Source organism: Ichthyophthirius multifiliis, assembly GCF_000220395.1.
Source record: "Ichthyophthirius multifiliis unplaced genomic scaffold scaff_1120509249561, whole genome shotgun sequence".
Classification (NCBI taxonomy): Eukaryota; Ciliophora; class Oligohymenophorea; order Hymenostomatida; genus Ichthyophthirius; species Ichthyophthirius multifiliis.
This window is the reverse complement of record NW_004087604.1, coordinates 1-20,992: the sequence shown is the minus strand read 5'-3', so window position 1 is coordinate 20,992 and position 20,992 is coordinate 1. Positions and strand designations below refer to the sequence as shown.

The 20,992-nt window shown below is 14.0% G+C and overlaps 4 protein-coding genes and 1 non-coding gene across 5 annotated transcripts, besides 65 other annotated features; 3 read left to right on the top strand and 2 right to left on the bottom strand. All coding sequences in view use genetic code 6, as the record gives it.

Moving 5' to 3' along the window:
• Positions 1-1,204: 1,204 nt before the first annotated feature.
• Positions 1,205-1,258: a microsatellite.
• Positions 1,259-2,712: 1,454 nt separating this feature from the next.
• Positions 2,713-2,764: a microsatellite.
• Positions 2,765-3,461: 697 nt separating this feature from the next.
• Positions 3,462-3,492: a microsatellite.
• Positions 3,493-3,573: 81 nt separating this feature from the next.
• On the top strand, positions 3,574-3,646 carry IMG5_011960. Its single transcript has one exon. It is a non-coding gene; the product is annotated as a tRNA-Val (tRNA).
• A 17-nt stretch (positions 3,647-3,663) lies between these two features.
• Positions 3,664-3,750: a microsatellite.
• Positions 3,673-3,729: a microsatellite.
• Positions 3,718-3,760: a microsatellite.
• Positions 3,761-3,790: 30 nt separating this feature from the next.
• Positions 3,791-3,837: a microsatellite.
• Positions 3,826-3,865: a microsatellite.
• Positions 3,866-4,440: 575 nt separating this feature from the next.
• Positions 4,441-4,499: a microsatellite.
• Positions 4,442-4,511: a microsatellite.
• Positions 4,512-4,554: 43 nt separating this feature from the next.
• Positions 4,555-4,611: a microsatellite.
• A 324-nt stretch (positions 4,612-4,935) lies between these two features.
• Positions 4,936-4,977: a microsatellite.
• Positions 4,978-5,096: 119 nt separating this feature from the next.
• Positions 5,097-8,221, bottom strand: IMG5_011950 (hypothetical protein; the record flags this gene model as incomplete). The annotated part of the gene is made up of 7 exons (XM_004039685.1): positions 5,097-5,446; positions 5,572-5,784; positions 6,756-6,769; positions 6,856-6,883; positions 7,277-7,432; positions 8,066-8,087; positions 8,207-8,221. 7 exons carry the CDS (start codon positions 8,219-8,221, stop codon positions 5,175-5,177), a joined length of 720 nt encoding a protein of 239 aa, XP_004039733.1. The 3' UTR covers positions 5,097-5,174.
• Positions 5,463-5,524: a microsatellite.
• Positions 5,489-5,535: a microsatellite.
• Positions 5,495-5,546: a microsatellite.
• Positions 5,770-5,837: a microsatellite.
• Positions 5,770-5,838: a microsatellite.
• Positions 5,787-5,827: a microsatellite.
• Positions 7,596-7,636: a microsatellite.
• Positions 7,653-7,720: a microsatellite.
• Positions 7,667-7,732: a microsatellite.
• Positions 7,827-7,887: a microsatellite.
• Positions 7,830-7,909: a microsatellite.
• Positions 7,850-7,927: a microsatellite.
• A 161-nt stretch (positions 8,222-8,382) lies between the features above and the next one.
• Positions 8,383-8,439: a microsatellite.
• Positions 8,440-8,519: 80 nt separating this feature from the next.
• On the top strand, positions 8,520-10,118 carry IMG5_011940 (hypothetical protein; the record flags this gene model as incomplete). Its single annotated transcript, XM_004039684.1, has 4 exons — positions 8,520-8,767; positions 9,015-9,365; positions 9,423-9,649; positions 10,075-10,118. The coding sequence occupies 4 exons, from the start codon at positions 8,520-8,522 to the stop codon at positions 10,116-10,118; spliced, it is 870 nt and encodes a 289-aa protein (XP_004039732.1).
• Positions 8,883-8,977: a microsatellite.
• Positions 8,921-8,978: a microsatellite.
• Positions 9,765-9,843: a microsatellite.
• Positions 10,043-10,096: a microsatellite.
• Positions 10,119-10,266: 148 nt separating the features above from the next.
• Positions 10,267-10,360: a microsatellite.
• Positions 10,283-10,363: a microsatellite.
• A 639-nt stretch (positions 10,364-11,002) lies between these two features.
• Positions 11,003-11,061: a microsatellite.
• Positions 11,062-11,373: 312 nt separating this feature from the next.
• Positions 11,374-11,421: a microsatellite.
• Positions 11,422-12,586: 1,165 nt separating this feature from the next.
• Positions 12,587-12,611: a microsatellite.
• Positions 12,612-12,991: 380 nt separating this feature from the next.
• Positions 12,992-13,049: a microsatellite.
• A 115-nt stretch (positions 13,050-13,164) lies between these two features.
• Positions 13,165-13,219: a microsatellite.
• Positions 13,168-13,206: a microsatellite.
• A 198-nt stretch (positions 13,220-13,417) lies between the features above and the next one.
• Positions 13,418-13,493: a microsatellite.
• Positions 13,461-13,516: a microsatellite.
• Positions 13,465-13,505: a microsatellite.
• A 162-nt stretch (positions 13,517-13,678) lies between the features above and the next one.
• Positions 13,679-13,732: a microsatellite.
• Positions 13,733-14,144: 412 nt separating this feature from the next.
• Positions 14,145-14,198: a microsatellite.
• Positions 14,164-14,198: a microsatellite.
• Positions 14,199-14,628: 430 nt separating this feature from the next.
• Positions 14,629-14,706: a microsatellite.
• An 18-nt stretch (positions 14,707-14,724) lies between these two features.
• Positions 14,725-14,781: a microsatellite.
• A 68-nt stretch (positions 14,782-14,849) lies between these two features.
• Positions 14,850-14,901: a microsatellite.
• Positions 14,902-14,913: 12 nt separating this feature from the next.
• Positions 14,914-14,958: a microsatellite.
• Positions 14,959-15,009: 51 nt separating this feature from the next.
• Positions 15,010-15,132: a microsatellite.
• Positions 15,022-15,114: a microsatellite.
• Positions 15,080-15,139: a microsatellite.
• Positions 15,140-15,169: 30 nt separating this feature from the next.
• Positions 15,170-15,209: a microsatellite.
• Positions 15,210-15,382: 173 nt separating this feature from the next.
• Positions 15,383-15,407: a microsatellite.
• Positions 15,408-15,638: 231 nt separating this feature from the next.
• Positions 15,639-15,705: a microsatellite.
• Positions 15,704-17,229, top strand: IMG5_011930 (protein kinase domain protein; the record flags this gene model as incomplete). Its single annotated transcript, XM_004039683.1, has 4 exons — positions 15,704-15,875; positions 15,957-16,388; positions 16,475-16,699; positions 17,075-17,229. The coding sequence occupies 4 exons, from the start codon at positions 15,704-15,706 to the stop codon at positions 17,227-17,229; spliced, it is 984 nt and encodes a 327-aa protein (XP_004039731.1).
• Positions 16,409-16,453: a microsatellite.
• Positions 16,909-16,951: a microsatellite.
• Positions 16,955-17,043: a microsatellite.
• Positions 17,230-18,764: 1,535 nt separating the features above from the next.
• Positions 18,765-18,810: a microsatellite.
• Positions 18,769-18,828: a microsatellite.
• Positions 18,770-18,813: a microsatellite.
• Positions 18,800-18,887: a microsatellite.
• Positions 18,800-18,892: a microsatellite.
• A 227-nt stretch (positions 18,893-19,119) lies between these two features.
• Positions 19,120-19,151: a microsatellite.
• A 32-nt stretch (positions 19,152-19,183) lies between these two features.
• On the bottom strand, positions 19,184-19,729 carry IMG5_011920 (iron sulfur cluster assembly protein mitochondrial precursor, putative; the record flags this gene model as incomplete). Its single annotated transcript, XM_004039682.1, has 3 exons — positions 19,184-19,305; positions 19,350-19,446; positions 19,499-19,729. 3 exons carry the CDS (start codon positions 19,727-19,729, stop codon positions 19,184-19,186), a joined length of 450 nt encoding a protein of 149 aa, XP_004039730.1.
• A 39-nt stretch (positions 19,730-19,768) lies between these two features.
• Positions 19,769-19,832: a microsatellite.
• A 437-nt stretch (positions 19,833-20,269) lies between these two features.
• Positions 20,270-20,320: a microsatellite.
• A 367-nt stretch (positions 20,321-20,687) lies between these two features.
• Positions 20,688-20,752: a microsatellite.
• Positions 20,753-20,992: the final 240 nt, after the last annotated feature.

The following is a 20,992-nucleotide window of genomic DNA, read 5'->3' as shown; positions in this document are numbered from 1 at the left end:
AATAATCTATTGTATTAGATACAATAAAAAATGATAATTAAACATCAAAAATAAGCCTACAAAAATTTAATAAGGAAAATATACAAATAATAAATCAAAAATAGCTATATTAAAATAAACAAGGAGTAAAAGTACCAAATTATTCATCATATATATCTCGAAAAGAAATAAAAACTTACAAAGAACAACTAGAAAATTAAAAAAAATGCAAATTTTAAACAGCAAATTAAAGCCCTGAAAAAGATAAAGATGAGGACTATTCTGTTCCTTAGGAATAAACAAATACATGTTAAATGAGTACAAATATAAATAGATTATTATCATGTGAAACAAAATAAATGCTTTCTAATAATGATTTAAATTCAGGAAGTTAGAAAGTAAGTGTTAGAAATAATATATATATGACAGAAAATATATATGAAAATACTAATTTTGAAGGAAAATATAAAAAAAATATACCAAAGGCATTTTAATAAGAAGAAATACAAAATTCTATTAGTATAAATAATAAAAAATAAAAATAATAATAAAGGAAAAATTGTTTATGTGATAATAATCTATACTCTAATTAATCATGTAGTAAAATGATAAAATGGATAGAAATTGTTGGAGGTAACTAAAGGGATTATTATAGTTTTAGTAATTAAATAGATAGTAAAATTTTAAGTTAAATTTAAAAAGATATATAAAATACATTTTAAAATAATGAATTTTTTAGAAATTAAACTATTTAATAAACTTTTTTAAATATTTATATAAAGTATATAAATGAGAATCCCAATATAGGTATTTATTTTTTTTAAAAAAAAATTATTATTATTATTTAGGTTATTTTGAAGGATTTACATATATTATAGCACATTTATTATGGCATGGAGAAGAAAAACACTGTTTATAAATACTAATGCATTTAACAGGATAATTAAGATTAGAAGAATTATTAAAAAAAAAAACCCTGATTTTAATAGACATTAGAAAATTATAGAAAGCCTAGTTATGATTCATTGTCCAGAAATATTAATTCTATTGAGTAAATTTGATGTATAGATTTAAAATTTAATACAAGATTGGATTACAAAATTATTAACAACTATTATTCCTTTATAAAATTCCGTATGTTAAAATTTTATAATAAATATTTATTAAAATATAATTTTTAATATATATTTGTTAAGTTTTATATTATATGTATAAATTTTTTTTAATATAAATATATAAATATAATATATATATATATATATATATATATATAAATATAATTTTTATTAGTATATATTAATTAATGGATTGCTTTTTGAAGGATGGAATTTTATATATAGAGTTATTATTAATTTACTTAAAATGAATATTATAAATATTTAAATGAGCAATGATTTTAATGATATCTTGAAAATTTTCAAATACCAAAATAATTTTGAATGGAATAATATATTAAATAAAGACACTCCTTAAATAGAAATTGCATTAATATAAAGTTTGTCATGTCATTTATATTAAAATAAAATGTTTTTAAATTGATAAAAACAAAATTTTTAAATATATATTAAAGTAAATAAATTTATAAATAAACAATAAAAAGCAAACAAAATAATATATAAATAAATTATTATATATGAAAATTTATTAATTGAATAATTTCGATGATCAAAATATAAGGGCTTTAACAGCTCGTGTAAGTAAAAAAAACTCAGAAATTATTCATTATTCAAATCCAAAATCACATTAAAAATCATTTTCTTAAATTTATGTACAAACTAATAATTCCTTATAGAAAAATTCGCATTAAAAATATTAAATATAATAACAATAATAATAAAAATAATAGTAAAATTAAAAAACTCATACATAAATTCTTAATTAATTAATAAAAAAACAGCATTATGATGAAAATTTCAAACAACATATTTAGTCTGTAAAAAATGATGAGAATTTAAAATATGAATTGGAATCTTTTAAAAAAAATGTTAAATTTTAGAATAAAAAAGGGACATTTCGAATATTTCAAACGCTAATATAGGATAAATTTTAGTGGAAAATAAGCATTTGAAGGAAAAAGAGTCTTAAAATCAATTATATATATAAGATTTAGAACATAAAATATCTTTTTTATAGATTTAAATATCGTAAAAGGATTTATTTTAGTAAGAATATTAATCTTTAGTTTAAAAATGCACTTTATAAAGTTAATAAATTTAGGAAATTTAAAAATAAATATTATAAAAGGAATAATGTTTAGCAGAAAAAAATATATAAGAGTAGAATTATATTTAAAAAATAAATGAATTTTAAGAAAAAATAAATTAAAATAACAATCAAGGTAACAATTTAATTTAAAAACACAAAATAGAGCTTTTAGAAATGTAAAATAAAATCGAAAACTAAGAAAAAACAATTAGAAATTGTGAAAATTTTAAGAATTCTTAATAATATTAACTTATGTAAATGTAAGAAAATATTAAAAAAATTCATTTTGAAATTCATTAAAAAGACGAGAAAATTTTTCATTTAAATTAAGAATTTTTAGTTTAGTAAGAAAAATATAATAAATTAGAAATTGAATACATTAAACTATTTTCAACTGAAGAAGAACAGAAAAGATTGTAGAATTGTTTAAATAATTAAAATAAAGAAATAGAATAATTAAAAATATAATATACTTAATAAAATGGATAAATAGAACATTTGAGGATAAAAGAGATTAATATTTTAAGCTAATTGAATTATTAAAAAAATGAGATTGATTAGTTAAAATAAATAATTGAATAAAAAGATGAATAAATAAAATAATTTAAAATACAGGAATGTAAATTAAAAGAGTAAAATTATTAATTTGAATAGGAAATTTAATAAATTGTTATTCAAAAAAATTAACTTAATGAAGAAATAAATGGTAAAAATAGAATTATTTTTGATTTATAGGTATAAATTGAAAATTATTTATATAATTAAAATGAAGTTGAATAAAATTGTAAATAAAAAATTTAATAAACAATAAAAAAATATAATTATTTGAAAAATTTGATAGATAATAAAAATAAAGAAAATGAGAAATTAAAATTTGAATTAGAAGAATAATAAAATAAAATAAAAGAGTTTTTTTTCAAAAAATGATATTTTTTATTTTATTATTTAAATAATTATATTAATATTTTTTTTTGTATTAAATATAACTATATATATATAATCTTTTTTTAAATAAATTTCTACAATTTTAAATATATAAACTTTATATTTATTAAGATTAAATAATTATTATATTTTAACATATGTTAGTTTTATATTATATTTTTATAATCAATTTTATAATTTAATAATAAATACTAATTTAAAAAGAAATTGAAAAATTTGAAGTATAGCTTAAAATATATTAGAATTTTATATATAAAATTATTAAAACAAAATGTTATTAGAAAATTATATACCTTTTTAATTTAAGTTTAAATTAAAATTAAAAAAATCATTATATATATATATAAATATATATATATATATTTAATATTTTTTTTTACTTATTTATTTTATTAAACAAAAATAATCGTTATATTTTTTAAGACTAATAACTTTATTGTAACTGATTCCTTAGTGTAGTGGTTATCACGTTAGTCTAACACACTGAAGGTCCCGAGTTCAAACCTCGGAGGAATCATTTTTTTAGTTTTTTATTTTTAAATAAATAAATAATAATTTAATAAATAATATTTAATTAAACAAATATTTTATAAATAAATAAATTATTTTAATATAAATAAAAAATTTTTTTTTTTTAGAAATATATATATATTTATATATATATTAAACATTATTTATTAAAATTATATAAAATAATTATTTATTAAATACCTATTTATATTATTAAATTCTCTATATTTTAAACATAATTATTTTATATATTGCTAAATATATTTATTAAAGTTTTTAATTCAATATGTATTTTATCAAATTCATATATATTTAAAATACAAAAATTAATAAGATAATAAAAAATATATAAAATTTTAAATAATTTATATTTTTGTAATTAAATTTTTATTTATAAAAAATAAAATCTAAGCATCTTAAATTTATTTATATTTTCTAATATTTTTTTTGTCCAAACAAGAGTTTTTATTTTTATATATTAAGTTCTAAAAAATTATTCTATTATTTAAATTTCATATTTACTTTCCGCAAAAAATTAAATTAAAATAAATCATAAAAATATATTTTATATTTAAAAAGTACAAAGACATTGACATAATGTCTATAATTTATTTTAAATTATTAATAATATTATAAATATTTACATCAAAATCTAAAAATTATAAATTATAAAAATTAAACTTTAAAAAATTGTTTTTAAAATATTAAATACATTTGATTTTACTCTTAAAAATAAATTTAGCACATATAAAAAAATATTTATTTATCTTAAAAATAAAATATAAAATCTCGATTATAAATTAAAAAAATAATAAAAACAAAGTATAAAAAATAAAAAATTAAAAAAAAATAATTATAAAGAAAATATATTATATTATTTTAATTTGTAATTATTTCTATTAATAATTAAATTAATTATATATATATATATCACTTTCATATTTATATTTATAACTTTTATTATTTTATTTAATAATAATTGAATGTGCTTTTTAAAAATTGATATTATGCTTTTCTTTAATTAATTTTTAAAAAAAAAAAAAATATAAAAATTAAAATATTTTTTTTAAAAGTAATACAAATAGTTTATTTATTAAATACTGATATATGTTAGAATAAGATTAATATTTTTAATTAAATAAAATTTTATATTTTAGAAATTTTTAATTTTTTATAGATTTATTTCTGTAAATTTTTAATTATACTACTTTATTTAATTACTGTATTATTTTATTAAAAGTTTATAATTTTTATTTGATTTATTTTATTTTTCATATATAAAAAAAAAATACATACATATTTATAAATTTATATATGTTAATATATATTTATATATATATGTATATCTTTTAGAAAATATTAAAGACTAATAATTAAAAACCATTTGAAATTGAAATTTTTTTATTTTTAAAAAAAATAATTAAAGAACTTTATATAAAAAAAAATATTTGCCTATTTTTTTTTAAAAAAAAAAAATACGTTGCAAATTCCCATATTAATACTTTAAAAAAAATATATTTTATTTAATAATAAAATCATTATTCATTAACTTCCCTAAGTCTGAAAAATCCAAAAATACTTGACTTTTCGTATTCACTTGTAAAATCATATTTGATAAGTATTTTTTCTTTTCTTTTCCATCTTAAACCATTATCAACAAATCCGTTTAATCTATTATAAGAATTAGCAAAAGCATATAAAAAGCCATAACTTATCATAGCTGTCCATGCAGTTGAAAACATATATCTTTTAAGATATAAAGATTCATGATTTAAAGATCTACATGCATATCTAGAAAAAGGAAATCCTAAAAAAATTTACAAATATAAATATATGTATATATATATAAATATAAATATAAAATATATTTTTATATATATATATAAAATTATTTTTTATTTTTATATTATTTTTTAAATATTCGTATTTTACCTAAAACAGTACATGTAAAAATAATACCAAAATCAGCAAAATTAAAATTATCAACTACATCAACAAAAGTTGCGTTTGAATTAATTATTGGATATGGTGGACGCTCTCCTACATCAAAAACAAATTTTAAATATTTTCTTTTATAATTATTTAGCCAACCGAAAAATCCGTCGTGTGCAAATGTATTATACGACATTTTTTTATTTTATTTTTCTTTTTATTTTATTATATATTTATTTTCTTTTATTATATTTTAATTGTATTTTTTATTTTTTAAATAAAAATATATATATATATTTTATTTTTTTTATTTTAATTTGTAAAATATTAATTAATTTTTTATATATTAATAAAATCAATATTTTATTTTTTCAAAAAAATACCGAATTTAATAAATATATATATATTTATTTTTTTCTTTATTTAAATAATTATTCCTTGATAAGCTAAACATATTATCTATATTATCTCTATTTTTTATTTTTATTTTTTTCAAATTACTTTACCTTTATTATTTTAATAAATATATATTAGTTTTTTTTTTCATAAAACTCTTTTTAAGTCTAATGTAATATTTTATAAAGGCATATATTAAATTTAAGTCACAAGTATATGTTTATAATTTTTTGATAAATTAACTTCAAATATATCATTAAGTAATATATATATAATTTTGATTATTGGAAAAGCTAATTTATCTCCTAAGCATTTATGTGATCCAAAAGAAAAAGGCATAAATATATGTTTTTCAGCTTTTTTAACTTTCTCATCAGCCCATCTTTCTGGTTTAAACTCGTGCGGATTTTCAAAATAATTAGGGTCATAGTGTAATTCAGTGGACGCAAGTGATAATAAAGTCCCCTTTTTGACTAAAATGGGGCCCAAATAATGATCTTTAATAGATATTTTGGGTAATATAGTGGTAGTAGGTCCATAATGTCTTAATGTTTCTTTTATACAATACTCTAAAAATATTAATTTATTAAAATTTTAGATTGTATAGGAATTTTTTAAATCCGATATTTCATCTTTTACTTTTTACTTATATTCAGGATGTATTAACATATAATAAAATAACATTTAAAGAGTGTGTGCGGTAGTATCTCTACCAGCAAAAAAAAATATGATAATATCTTAACATATAGAGTCTATATTTTCAGATTTTTATAAAAAATTTAAATCACTTTTTAAAAGATACCTATATAAAAATATAAATAAAAATGTAATATATATATATGTATAATTATAAAATGAATATTTATTAATATTAAATATATTATTTACCAAACTAAAGTATTATTATTTGAATCATCTGGTTAAAAATTATTTGAAATAATATCATTTGCAGTTTTTATTAATAAATTTTATATAATTTGTTTAAAAGGAATAATACTTTTAGCTAAATCTTCCATATTTAATATTCTTATAGCATTTCTTGTTTAATTGTATTGTATATTTAATTAATTTAATATATTTTAATCGCATGAATTTTTTCCAAAAAATAAAAACAAAGCCCATTCGCCTAGAATTTCTTCTAAATTATTTAGTATTTATACGTTTTATTATATGTTTTGAAATTAAGATAAATTTCTTCTTGTTATTTCTTCGACTTTATTTACTTATTATTATTATTAAGAAAACTACAAAACTTATGAATAAACTTTCCTTTTTTATTTCCAAATTTCATTTTTATCAAAAATAATACTTTTTCCCAAAATCCTAGATACATATGAATATTCAGTATCCCTTTCATAAAAATGATCCTTTTCGCACATAAACTCGTTTATTATTTAAGGATCACATACAGCTACATATGGAAATTTATTGTTTGGGCCGACGTAACATACATAACCTTTTGCATCTGGATAGTTTTTTTTAAATTGTTTTATTGTATAAAGTTCATCTTTATGGTTTATTTAGTCGTTAAAAATATTTTAACGATATTCTTATAATCTTATAAAACCATTATCTATAAATGATTTAAGCTTATCAGTATTTTTTCGTAAAAAAAATTATTTAAAGAAAATTAATAATGTTATAATAAGAATTAATAAAGGTATTATAATTTAAAACATTTTTATTTAAAAAAAAATATATATATATTAATAGAAAATATATAATAAAATAAAATAAATATTAATATTAATAATTATTTTAATATTAGTAATATTAATTTTATAATATTTTAAAATATATTTAAAAAAATTATAAATGCTGAATTATAAAGTATTAAAAAGATATTATTAATATTTTAAATAATTATTTATATATATAATTTTTTATATTTATATTTTATATATATCTATATTATTTTATTTTAAATAAATATTTATATTATATTTTAAAAAAATATTTAGCATTTATAAAAATTATTTAAGTTATTTTTAAAGGATATAAAAAGAACTTAATTTGATATATTATATGTTAATATAAAAAATCAATTAAATTTTTAAAAAATATTTTATTAAATATATGTATTATTATTTTACTTTACCTATAAAACAATATTTAATATTCTATTAATTAAAAATTTAATATAATAATAAGTTAGTAAATATAATAAATTATAAGAACATCATATTATATATTATTTTATTATTTTTTATTTTAAAATTATTTTGAATTAAATAGTTACATATTGTACATACATTTTTAAATAAAATTGAAATTAATATAATTAATAAATAATTATTTGATAAAATTAATTTTTTAATTTTAAAGATAATTAAAATAAAAAATAAAAATGAATAATATAATAATGAATAAAAAATTTATATAATAACATATTATATAGATATGTTCTTTTTTGTTATAAAAATAAAATATAATGCGTAATTAAAAATAAATATAGCTAAAAAAATAAAATATTAAACTTTAAAATATATATTTATATTATATATATACATATATATTTAAAAAAATAAATAAATATTTTTAATTATAAAAAAATGAATAAAAAAAATATCAAAAATATTCAAAATTATTAAATTTATCTTGATAAAATACTAGGTAAAGGTACTTTTGGAAGTGTATATGAAGGTAAAGACACTAAATTAAATAGATAGGTAGCCGTAAAATAATTCCATTAGAAAATTTAAAACAAACCTGAGAAAATAATTCCGGCATTAAAAAATGAAATAAAAAGCATGCAAATTTTAAATCATAATAATATTGTATAATTATATTAAGTTACAAAGTCCTTAAATAATTTTTATTTTTTTTAAAAATGTATAAAATATACTTGTATATAAGTAAAAATAAAATTCGAAAAAATAATTATTTTAAAAAACAAAAAAAGCTTTATTTATTATAATATATTTAAAAATATATATAAAAATATATATGCAAAATATTTATAGATATATATACAAATATATATATATATATATATATATATATATATATATTTTTTTTTTCTTAATATATTTTTCATTTAAATATAGGACTGAAAGAAATTTATATATTATAGTAGAGTATTGTAATGAAGGAAACCTTGAAAATTACATTAAAAAAATGAAAAATATAAAAGAAATAAATGCTTTAAATTTAATTAAATAAATGATAGATGGATATTAATGTTTATATTAAAATAATATTGTACATAGAGACATAAAACCTGAAAATATTCTTTTACATAATAATGTTATAAAAATAGCAGATTTTGGTTTTTCTAAAGTTGTAGAAGAAATGAATGATCCTGTTTTATTATCTTTTGTTGGGACTCCTTCATATATGTCGCCTTAAATTTTATAAAAATAAAATTATTCTTCAAAAACTGATATTTGGTCTATGGGGTTTTTTTATTTATAAAAATATTTATTTGAATTTTATTATTTTTATTTTTTTAAAAGAATGATTTTTTATGAAATTTTATATTAAAAAAAAGCTTGGTAAGGCTCAGGATATTTTGAATTATTGGATAATATATTAAAAAAAGATTTAACATTTCCTGAAAATACTAATGTGAATATAAAATGGTAAAATTTAATTTCTAAAATGTTACAAATTGATGAAAAAAATCGAATAAATTTTGAATAAATTTTAGAGTTTTTTAAAGAAGGAAATTTTTAGGAAAATCGTTTGGAAGTAATTCAGGATGAAAATTTTTAGGAAATTATATAAGAAGAAAATGGGGTTAATAGGGAGTGTAGTCCTACTATTTCTACAAAAAGTGAAAATAATTAGGAAGAAAGTTCTAAATTTAATTAAGAATTTTCTAAAAATAGTTAAGAATTTTCCAAAAATAAATAAGAATATTCTAAAATTAATTAATTTTTTTTTTTAATTAAGATAATATTGAAAATGATAAAAATAAATTAATGGAAGAATATTTATAAAATTAAATTATTTAATGTGGATAATTAAATAATTTTTAACTATTTATATAGTTTTAATAGTGTTTAAATAAAAATAGAAATCAAAAATTTAGTATATAGCAGGCTAAATAAATTTATTTAGAATCTTTTAGGAAAAATAATGATAATTAATAATAAAATAAATAAGAAATATAATAATAAAAATAAATTAATTTAAATGATTTTGATTGATTAGTATTTTTTCTGATTTTTTTTTTTATTTTTTTTATCCTTTTATTTTATTATGTAAATATTTTTCTTAATATTTTTGTTTTTATTTTTTTCAAAGAAGAAAATAATATATTTTTTTTTAGACAATTTAATAATTTATTATATAAAAATATATTTATAATGATTATATATATAAATAAATATATATATATTTATATATATATATATATATATATATTTATATTTTTATTTATATTTATATTATAAATAAAAATATCTTTAATTTTTTTAATTAAAATTAAATTATTTAATATTCATTATTAATATATTTACATAAATAACAAAAAAATGGTTAATTATTATTTAGATTAAATAAACCAAAAGTAAACAGCTAATTTTTTAAAATATTTGCTTTTTTTATTGGTGGCTCGATAATAAGTTTGGGATCTACATTTATATATTACAGGTATTTCTAAAGAATTGTAAATAATAATAAAATACTAATGAAAATTATATATAAAAAATAAATATATATAGTATTATCCACTTTAATATAAATACGACATAATATTATAAAATATAAATAATTAATACCAAAATAAAATCTATAATAAATTAAAATTGAGAAAAGAAAAAAATATCAGATAATTCCATAAACTTTAATTTTAACATTCTTTAAAATCTCGAAAATAAACCAACTTCAATAAAATCAGGAGTAACAGCAAATCCCTTTTTACCTCCCTTCGAAGAAGGTTTATATGTATAAGAATTAACAGATACACATAGATTAATTTTTAATAAATTTGCAGTTTATCCTAATCATATGCTTATTATTACAAAAGAATATCAATATTAAAGAAGTCTAATTTAAGAGTAAGATTTTGAAGCTTCATATATTGTATTATTATATATATATATATATATATATATATATATATATATATATATATATATATATATATATTTATCTTTTTTTTCATTTTTTTTTCGTTTAAAGGTTTTATAATGTTTATAAGGATATATTTTTTTTAATTCAGGAATTAATGCAGGAGCTAGTTAATAACATAAACATTTATAAGTTGTTCCATAAATGGCTTTATAAGATTCACCTATAATAAATATTTTAAATAAAAAAGTTAAACATGTTAAAGGCAGTAGTAGTCTATGTTACTTGAAATTTGAATTTAAACATATCATTAAAGTTTTGGATGAACTTAAAGAAGAATAAAGTTTAGAAGATTATGGAAAATATTTATATAATGTATATATTGATATTATGATGAAATTAAATAATATAAATGATAAATAAGAAATAATAAATGATTATAATATTATTGTTACTAATAATTTTATGCTTTGTGTTTTGAGATCTCAAGAAAAAACTAAAAACGGAATTTCTGTAAATGCAATGGGTTTTGCAGGAAACTTTTTATTAAAATAACATTAAATTTAATTAATTGAATAAGAAGATTTTGAATTATCACCTATTTAATTATTAAAAGAGATAACATTTTCTTTAGATGAATAAGATAAGAATTAATAAATTAATCTATATAATGAGATATATACTTATGAATATTGGAAAGATCATAAATTATTAAGTACTGAAAATAAAGTTATTAGTTAAGAATAAGTCACTTAATAATTAAATACAGTTAATCCTTTAGAAGCTATTATTAATATACATTGAAAAACATTTAATATATTTTTATATATTTATTTTTTTTTAAAAAAAAAATATATAAATGTATATATATTCAAATATTAATAATTTATTTATTTATTTTTTCTCATTTTTAAAATTTTTCGTCTTGAATTATTATTTAATAAAATTATTAAAAAGTAATTTTTCCATCATTTCCTATTTATTATATAATATTTTCCAAATCAGAATCCTATTCGACAATTTTTAATTACTTAGTAATATTTTTTAAATCAACAACACTAATATATCCTTTTTTTTATCTATCAAACTAATTAAATACATTTCTAATAACTTAAGTAATAGGTGGTTATGCAAGTAATTTAATGAATTCATCAAAATTTAATCCCCCAATTTCATCCTGATCAAATTCGATTAAAGTTTAATACAAATAATTCGGATCTATATTAAATGAATTATCTTATAAACCCTATTTAACTTCATTAGGAGTTAATATTCCATTCTAATCCATATCCCATCTATCAAAACATCTTTTTATTTTAACAACATCATCTTCATTTAATTAACTACATACGTATTTTTAAGGATTAAAATTTATAAATTAAATTTCTTGCATAGAAGGTTGCTAGGGAAGTCTTGTAAATGAATGATTAAGTTGCTTTTAAAAATATATTTTACGGAAAGATGAGGAACGAGATGATTGTTAAGAAGAATATTTTTTATTCTCACTATTTGGAGTATTCAAAAATAAATTATGTTTTTATGAAAAATTTTAGCGTTCAACTTTTGGGGTTAGGTAACATTGCTTTGAATTTTAATTCATATATATTTTTATTTTTTATTTTTATTTTAAAAAATATAAATTAAAGTTATTATTTATTTTTCTTATAACACAATTTAATTATTATGGTTTATTTTGAAAAAAATATTTATAATTTATTTTATTTTAAAATTTTATTAAATACATTTTTTAAAAATATAATTAAATATAATTTTATTAATAACACACTTCTTCTCTTATATATACAATGTAACATAATATTTAATTTTATTAATGCTGTCTTTTGAATTTTTTCCTACTTATTTTTAAATATGCTTAATTATAGCCATATTAAATTTCAATATTAATATTAAATGATTTTACATTTATAATATTAACTATTTAGCAATTTTGAATCAAATTTAACTTTTATTTTATAGACTCCTAAATTTGTTTAAAAGGTTCTATTTAATATATATATATATATATATATATATATATATATATATATATATATATATATATATATTTTCTTTTAATATTAAATCAATTTCTTTTTAGATATATTAAAATCTCCTATTTTAATTAATAACTATATTAAAATTAATTATTAAATTTTATATATATTTTTTGAATTATTTCAAATAAATTATTAATATTAATTATAATAATTATTTATTAATATTTAAACTTATTAATTTCATATCATAATTTTTTTATAGTAATTTATATAAACTTAAAATCAATTTTATTATATTTTTTCAAACCATTTTATCATAAATTGCTTTATAATATTTTTAATTTATATTATATAAAATTAAAATAAATTAGTATTATTTTTAAAAAAAAAAATTAAAAACTTTAATTATATTAAATTAAATTTTAATTAATATATTCATATATATATATATATATATATATTTATCTTTTAATCTATATATTTATATATATATGTATTTTTATTTATATATATTTTTTTAATTATGTGTTTTTTATTTTTTAATTTTTTTTTATTGATATTCATTATAATAATGAAATTTTAAATAACTATCTTATTTATAGTAAATAGATTTTATAAAATCATTTATATTTACTCTTTTTCATTGATTTTTTAAATCAATATATATAAATAATATTTTATTATATTTCTATTCAAATAAATTAATTTATTTATAAATATATTTCAAATTAATATTAAATATAATATGATTTAATTTATACTATTTAGTTTTAGATATTTATTTTATTTTAAATTATATAAGTTTACCAATTAGTTATAAAAACAATACATGATTTTTTTTTAAATAAATAAAATATTAAAAGTAATAAAGTAATAATATGTTTAAAAAATTATAAAATCAAAAAGCCGAAAACATTTTATTAAATATAATTTTAAACTAAAATATATATAGATACAAACATAAAATAAAATAAATATTTATCTTTTAAAGTATATTATTATTTCTTTTTCTTTTTAATATAAATAGACAATAAATTAATATTTATATAACATTAAATTAATTGGTTTTTACTATAATTATGAAAAAAATAAAAAAATTAATTGAAAAATGTATTTTTTTTTTATTTGTTTATTTTATTTATTAGTACAGTTTTCGTACTTTTTTTTATTTTTTATAAAATTATTTTTTATTTATTTATTTTTTTATTTGTTTTTTTTAATTAAAAATAATGAAATTTTTATATTTTTGTGATAATAAAAAAAATTCGAAAAATTAAAGTTATTGAAAATTAATATTAATAATTATAATTTTTTAAGAAAATATAATATTTTGATTTTCATTCTATTTAAATTAATTTTTATTAACTTTTATTATTGCATTTTTTAATTTTTTTCTTAATATTATATAACGGAGGTTTTTTTGATTTATGCTAATTATCTTATATATATAATAACGGATTTTCAACCGATTCTTCAATTTAAATAACTTGAATTTGACTCATATTACTATTTTCTTTTTATTATTCGTTTTCATAATTTTAAAATCCGCTTTAGTATTTATAATTTTAATTTTATTCTATTTAATTTTTTTTTCATATTATAATTCATTTTGATTTAAATGAAAATAATTTTCTTTTATATATAATTTATTTTTTTCTATTTAAAGTTGATTTTTATATTTTTGAAGTTTATTTTATTAGTTTTAAAGTTGATTTTCTTATGTTTAGAATTAACTTTCCTATTGATTTTAATATTTTTAAAATTAATTTTAATTATTTTAATATTTTCGAAATTAATTTTATTCTATTTAAAACTCATTTCTATCTATTTAAAATTATTATAATTCATTTCCATATGGTTATAAAAGAATTTCCTATTTTTTAATTTAATTTTCCTCTTTTTCAAATTGATTTTCCTATTTATTTTTTGCTAATTAAAACTGGTTTTATTATATTTAAAACTTATTTATATTTATTTAGTATTAATTTTAGTCTTCGCAAATTTCATTTTATTCGTTTGATTTTTCAAATTAATTTTTTTATTATTAATTTTAGTCTTATTATTTGTTATTTGAGTCATATTATTTATTATTTAATTTTTTTTATTATGTATATTAGTTTTATTATTTAGTATTAGAGTTTTATTATCTTATATTAGAGCATTCTTAAATCTAAAATTAATTATATTAAGTTTAAAACTTTTTTTATTCGGTTTAAAGTTTTTGTTATTTTTTTTTTTATTTATTCTTCTTTAATTCTTATATTTGTTAAAAATATTTTAATTTTAATAGTTCTTTTTACTTTTCAAAATTCAAATTTTATTATTCGAATTCATTTTATAGAATTTAAATGTCTATTAATAAATTTTATTATTCTTGAAACAAAAAATAAATGAAATCATACTTTTTTTATATTTTTTTATATTTTTACTTTTTATAAATGAGTCAAATTTATTCTAGTTACTCATTTTTAGATTTTTCAATTGATTTTATTTTTAGAATAAACTAATAATAATAGTATTTATTTAATAAAAAATTATAATTTATATATTTTATTGCTAATAATTTTTTTTTATTTAAATAGCATAAATATATATATTTTTATAAAAATGTAATTATTTATATTATTTATTAAAAAAATAAATAAATAAAAAAAACGTTAAATAAATAATATATATTTATTTTTTATATAAAAAATAAAATATATATTTTTTTATATATATAAATGAGTAATTCTAATTCTAGTTCAATAGAGAACTATGAATAATAAATAAAAAATAGTAATAATGAAAAAAAGGACAAAAAATAAAATAAAAATAATTAAAAATAACAATCTTAAATAAGGATTTCTTCTAAAACATAGGATAGAGTAGAATCTGCAAAATAATACATAGAAAGTTTTTAATATAAAATAAATAAAACATATTTATATATATATATATATATATATTTATAAATAAAAAAATATAAAAACACAGAAAAATATTCATAAGCCTTAATAAAAGAAAAAGAATTTAAAGAATTATGGTAATTATTATAGAAAAAATTATCAAGTTATAATATAGAGGAGAAGTAAAAAAAAGAAATCGAGAAAAAAATATTCGAAGAAGAATTTAAATATGAAAGAAAAAAAAGATAGAAAATTTCTTGTCAAGATTATGAGCCTTTATAAATTATTGGAAGAGGAGCTTTTGGGGAGGTCAGAATTTGTAAAGATAAAAAAAATAATAGAATTGTCGCAATTAAAAAAATGATTAAAAAAGAAATGCTTGTCAAAAATTAAATTAATCATATTATGGCTGAAAAAAATGTTTTATCGACTATTGGAAATCCATGGATTGTAGATTTATATGCATCTTTTTAAGATAATAAGTTTCTATATTTAGTTATGGAATTTTTATAAGGAGGAGGTTTTTATTTATAAGTAGAAATATTTATATTATATATTTAATTAATTATATTTATATATATATTTTTTATAAAAAAAAATAAAAAGATTTAATGAATATTCTTATGAAAAAAGATATCTTAACGGAATAAGAATGCTAATTTTATGCTAGTGAAATACTTTTATCTATAGAGTCTGTTCATAAAATGAATTATATACATAGAGATTTAAAACCTGATAATATTTTAATAGATAAAAATGGACATATTAAGTTAACTGATTTTGGTTTATGTAAATATATGGTAAATTATTAATATATTTTAAAATAAAAAAGTATGTTTAATATAATAATATATTTTTTATATAAGCTAAAATTGTTGCTATTATTTTATATTTCAAATAAAAATATATTATAGTTTTTGAAATTTTTTTTTTTTTTTAATTTAAATAAATTATTTACTTATTAATTTTTATTAAAATAAGGAAATAAAAAATAAAATTTATGGTCTTTCGGATAAATTTGATTGTTTGAAAAACAAAGGAAAATAAACTTTACAAAAAAATTAAAATTTGACAAAAAGATAAGTAATATATATATTTATATATATATATATATATATATATATATATATATATATATATATATATATATATATATATATATATATATATATATACTCTATAAAAAGCTTGCATTTTCAACTGTAGGTACCCCTGATTATATTGCTCCTGAGATTCTTCGTTAAAAAGGATATACAGAGTTAGTTGATTGGTGGAGTTTTGGAATAATTTTATATGAAATGATGATTGGCTATCCTCCTTTTTTTCTCAAGACCCATCTGCTACATGTTAAAAAATAATGAATTGGAAAAAAAATTTTGTTATTCCTTAAGATATAATAATTTCAAAAAGTGCAATTGATCTATTAAAAAGATTAATCTAAGAACCTGAAAATCGACTAGGTAAAAATGGTGCTTAAGAAATAAAAGCTCATCCTTTTTTTTAAGGTATTGATTGGTAAAATATAAGAAAATAATAACCTCCCTATACTCCTGAAGTATATTTTTTTGTTATATTTATTTAATTAAAATTATTAATTTTTTGTATATAAAAAAAGCTTAAAAATGAATAAGATATTTCTAATTTTGATAAATTTGAAGAAAATAAAGATGATTTTATTTAGTAAAATAATGATCATACAAATAAAAAAAAAAATTCCCTTTTATTGGATATACATATAAATAAGAAGATGAATTCGATATTTCACCTTTGAAATTAATGATCCAATAAATAGATTAAGAACAAGTTTAGAAAATTCAAATTGAAGAAAGTAAGTTTTCTGTTAAAAAAATAAGCTAAGAATTTACATAAAAAACTATTTCTTTGAGTCCTTTAAGATAAAATGTTTCTGATTTAAAAGGAAATATGCATTTAAAAAATAATAATGAAGTAAATAATAATCTTTAAAGCTTTTTGTACAAAATACCTATAAAAGAAGTTTAACTTTTGGAAAAATATGTATTTAAAAGTACAAAAAATTGCAAATCATTTAGAATTAAATCTAATTCTCCTGAATTAAGGGTTATTAAATATGATAAAAAAAATTAATAAAATTTTTAGAAAAATAAATAAAATTAAATTTGAAAATGCTTTCTTATTTATTTTTTTCTTTTTCTTTTTTTGTTTTTTTTAAAAAAAAAAAATTGTATATTTTTGTTAACTTTAAAAATGCATTTTTCTTTTATTATAAATTAAATGACTTCTTTTTTACTATAAATATTTAATTTTTATGTGTATTTTATATAAAAAATTTATTATAATGTACTTTTTTCTTAGTATTAAAAAGATTAAAATTTTTAATAATCATAAAAAAATATGATTTAAAAACAGTTAAATATAAATAAGAATAAAAGAAAAAAATAAATTATTCTAAAAATTAAGTAAAAAATATATATAAAAAGCTTTTTAATTATAAATAAAATAATTTGAGAATTCAAGAAAAAAAAAAGCATATTATTATTATTATTAAAATATTGATTATTTTTTTAAATTAATACAAATCTTTAATAGACAAAATGTTATAATAAAAGAATGTAAAAATATACATAACTTAGCTTTATTTATTTTATATAAGGAATAAATTTTTAATTATAATATATATTATTTTAATAGAATGTTTAATAAAAAATTATTTTAGCTTTCATATTTGTTTGTAATTATGTATAATAAATAATGTTATTTTGTATAATTTATATTATAATCAAAATAATTTATTATTAAAAAATAAAATAATTATGGTTATAAAAAATATAATTAAAATAAATTTAAATTAAACTTTAATATATATAAAGGTAATAAAAATACAAAATAATTCTTTGTTTTATAATAGTATAAATAGATATAATATAAAATAAAAAATATATAAACATAAAAATATATATAAATAATTATATATACATATATTTTTATATTTATTTATATATTTATTTATATATATATATATATTTATATATATAAATATTTTATTATTTTTAACATCAATTTAAATTTATAAACTAAATATGTGAATATTTTTATTTATATTATTAAAAATAAAATAAAACAAGATTATATAAACTATAAAATTTCATATTAATATATTTTAAAATCAATATTTTTTTAAAATATGCATTAAATAAAAAAATAAGATTTCAAAAGTATTTATGATTATTGCCTTATATGCTAAAAAACTAATAAAAATAATTATGCCTTATTATAAATATATATATATATATATATATATATAATTTATTTTATTAATAATATATATTATTTTTTTCATTTTTATTCAGTTTTTTATTATTTTGATTTATAATCACTAACAGCTTTTTTAATTGCATCTTCAGCAAGCATTGAACAATGTAATTTTACAGGAGGTAATTTTAAATATTATGCAATTTCTTTATTTTAATTAGAATAAATAAATATGTATATATTTCTTTACCTGAATTCTTAATTTAAGAAGCATCATCTAAAGACATACCTTTTATTAATTCAGTCGCATATGAACTACTAGCAATTGCAGATCCACATCCGAAAGTCTATTTAATTATTATTTTAAAATTATATAAAAACAAAATTAACCTTAAATACAGCTCTTTCTATAGTTTAATTTTCCTCATTTACTTCAATTTATAATTTCATTACATCACCACATGCAGGAGCTCCTACTAAACCTGTACCTACGTTTTTGGAATTTTTATCTAATGAACCAACGTTTCTAGGCTTTTCGAAATGGTCAATTACTTTTTCATGATAATTAAACTTGAAGACATTAAATAATTAATTATGATAAGAATTTCTATAGACGTTTCTAAGAAGCATTTTAAAGTTTTTTTTTTTATATTTTTATAATAAATAAAAATATATATATATTTAAATATAAATATATATATATATATATATATATATATATTTATATATATATTTATCAATACAAAAATTATAAAAAATTTTATTATATTTTTTTCTTTTATTACAATAAATAATATTATTATTTTCTTTTTAACTTATTATAACATTTCTTTTACTTTTTCCGATTTTAAGTATAATTATAAATATATATTATTGTGATTTTTTTTTATTTGATATATTATTGTTTTTATATTATTATATAATAAATAAATAATATAAATTTTTTTCTTCAAAATTTATATAATATTACAATTTTTTTTTAAGAATTATTTTTAAATATAAAAGATAATATAAATTTTGTTTTATATAATTTTTACCATATCATTTAATTACTTATATTTAAAATATATTTATATTAAGTGATTTAGTATTTTATATATAAATATATTTTAATTTTTATCTTTATTATTATAAAAATTGCATATTAGAATTATATAGAATAATTAATAATTTATACAAAATTAAAATATTTTTTTAAACCAAATTAAATTTTTTTTTATATTAACTTTTTTTAAAATTAAATAAATTTTCTATTTTTTCTTATTTTTAAAATATCTTATTTATTAATAATTGAATAATTTCAATAGGGAAAAATAAAAATTCTTGAAAAAAAAATATATGAATTACAAAATTAAATTTAAACTTTTAAAGTTAAAATTCTTAATTATTTATACAATATAATCTTTTAGAATAACAATGGAATTAACAAAATAAATAAAAAAATAACAAGAAATGGCAATATATTTTTTTAAAAAAAAACTTAAATATATAGGTATAATATTTAAATTTAAACACATAAAATTTTAAAAATTTTTAATAAATAAATTAATATATAAAAATATTGTAATTTAAGAATTATTAGAAAATTAAAAATATATATATATATTTTTTTATTTTTTCAAAAAATATAAAATTATAATTTTTTTTTTTTTTAATAAGTAAATGTCAACATTAACAAGAAAATAAATATTAAATTACCATAATTAACTTTATTAATTATTTATTAAATAATAAAAAAGTTTATAATTCTATATTTTTAATACAGTAAATATAATGATATATTAAGTTTAATGTAAAAAATAAATAAATAAATTATTATTATTAAATGAATAATACATTTATATAATAAAGTTTTTCTTAATAAAAATTTTTTATTATAAGTATCTAAAAAAA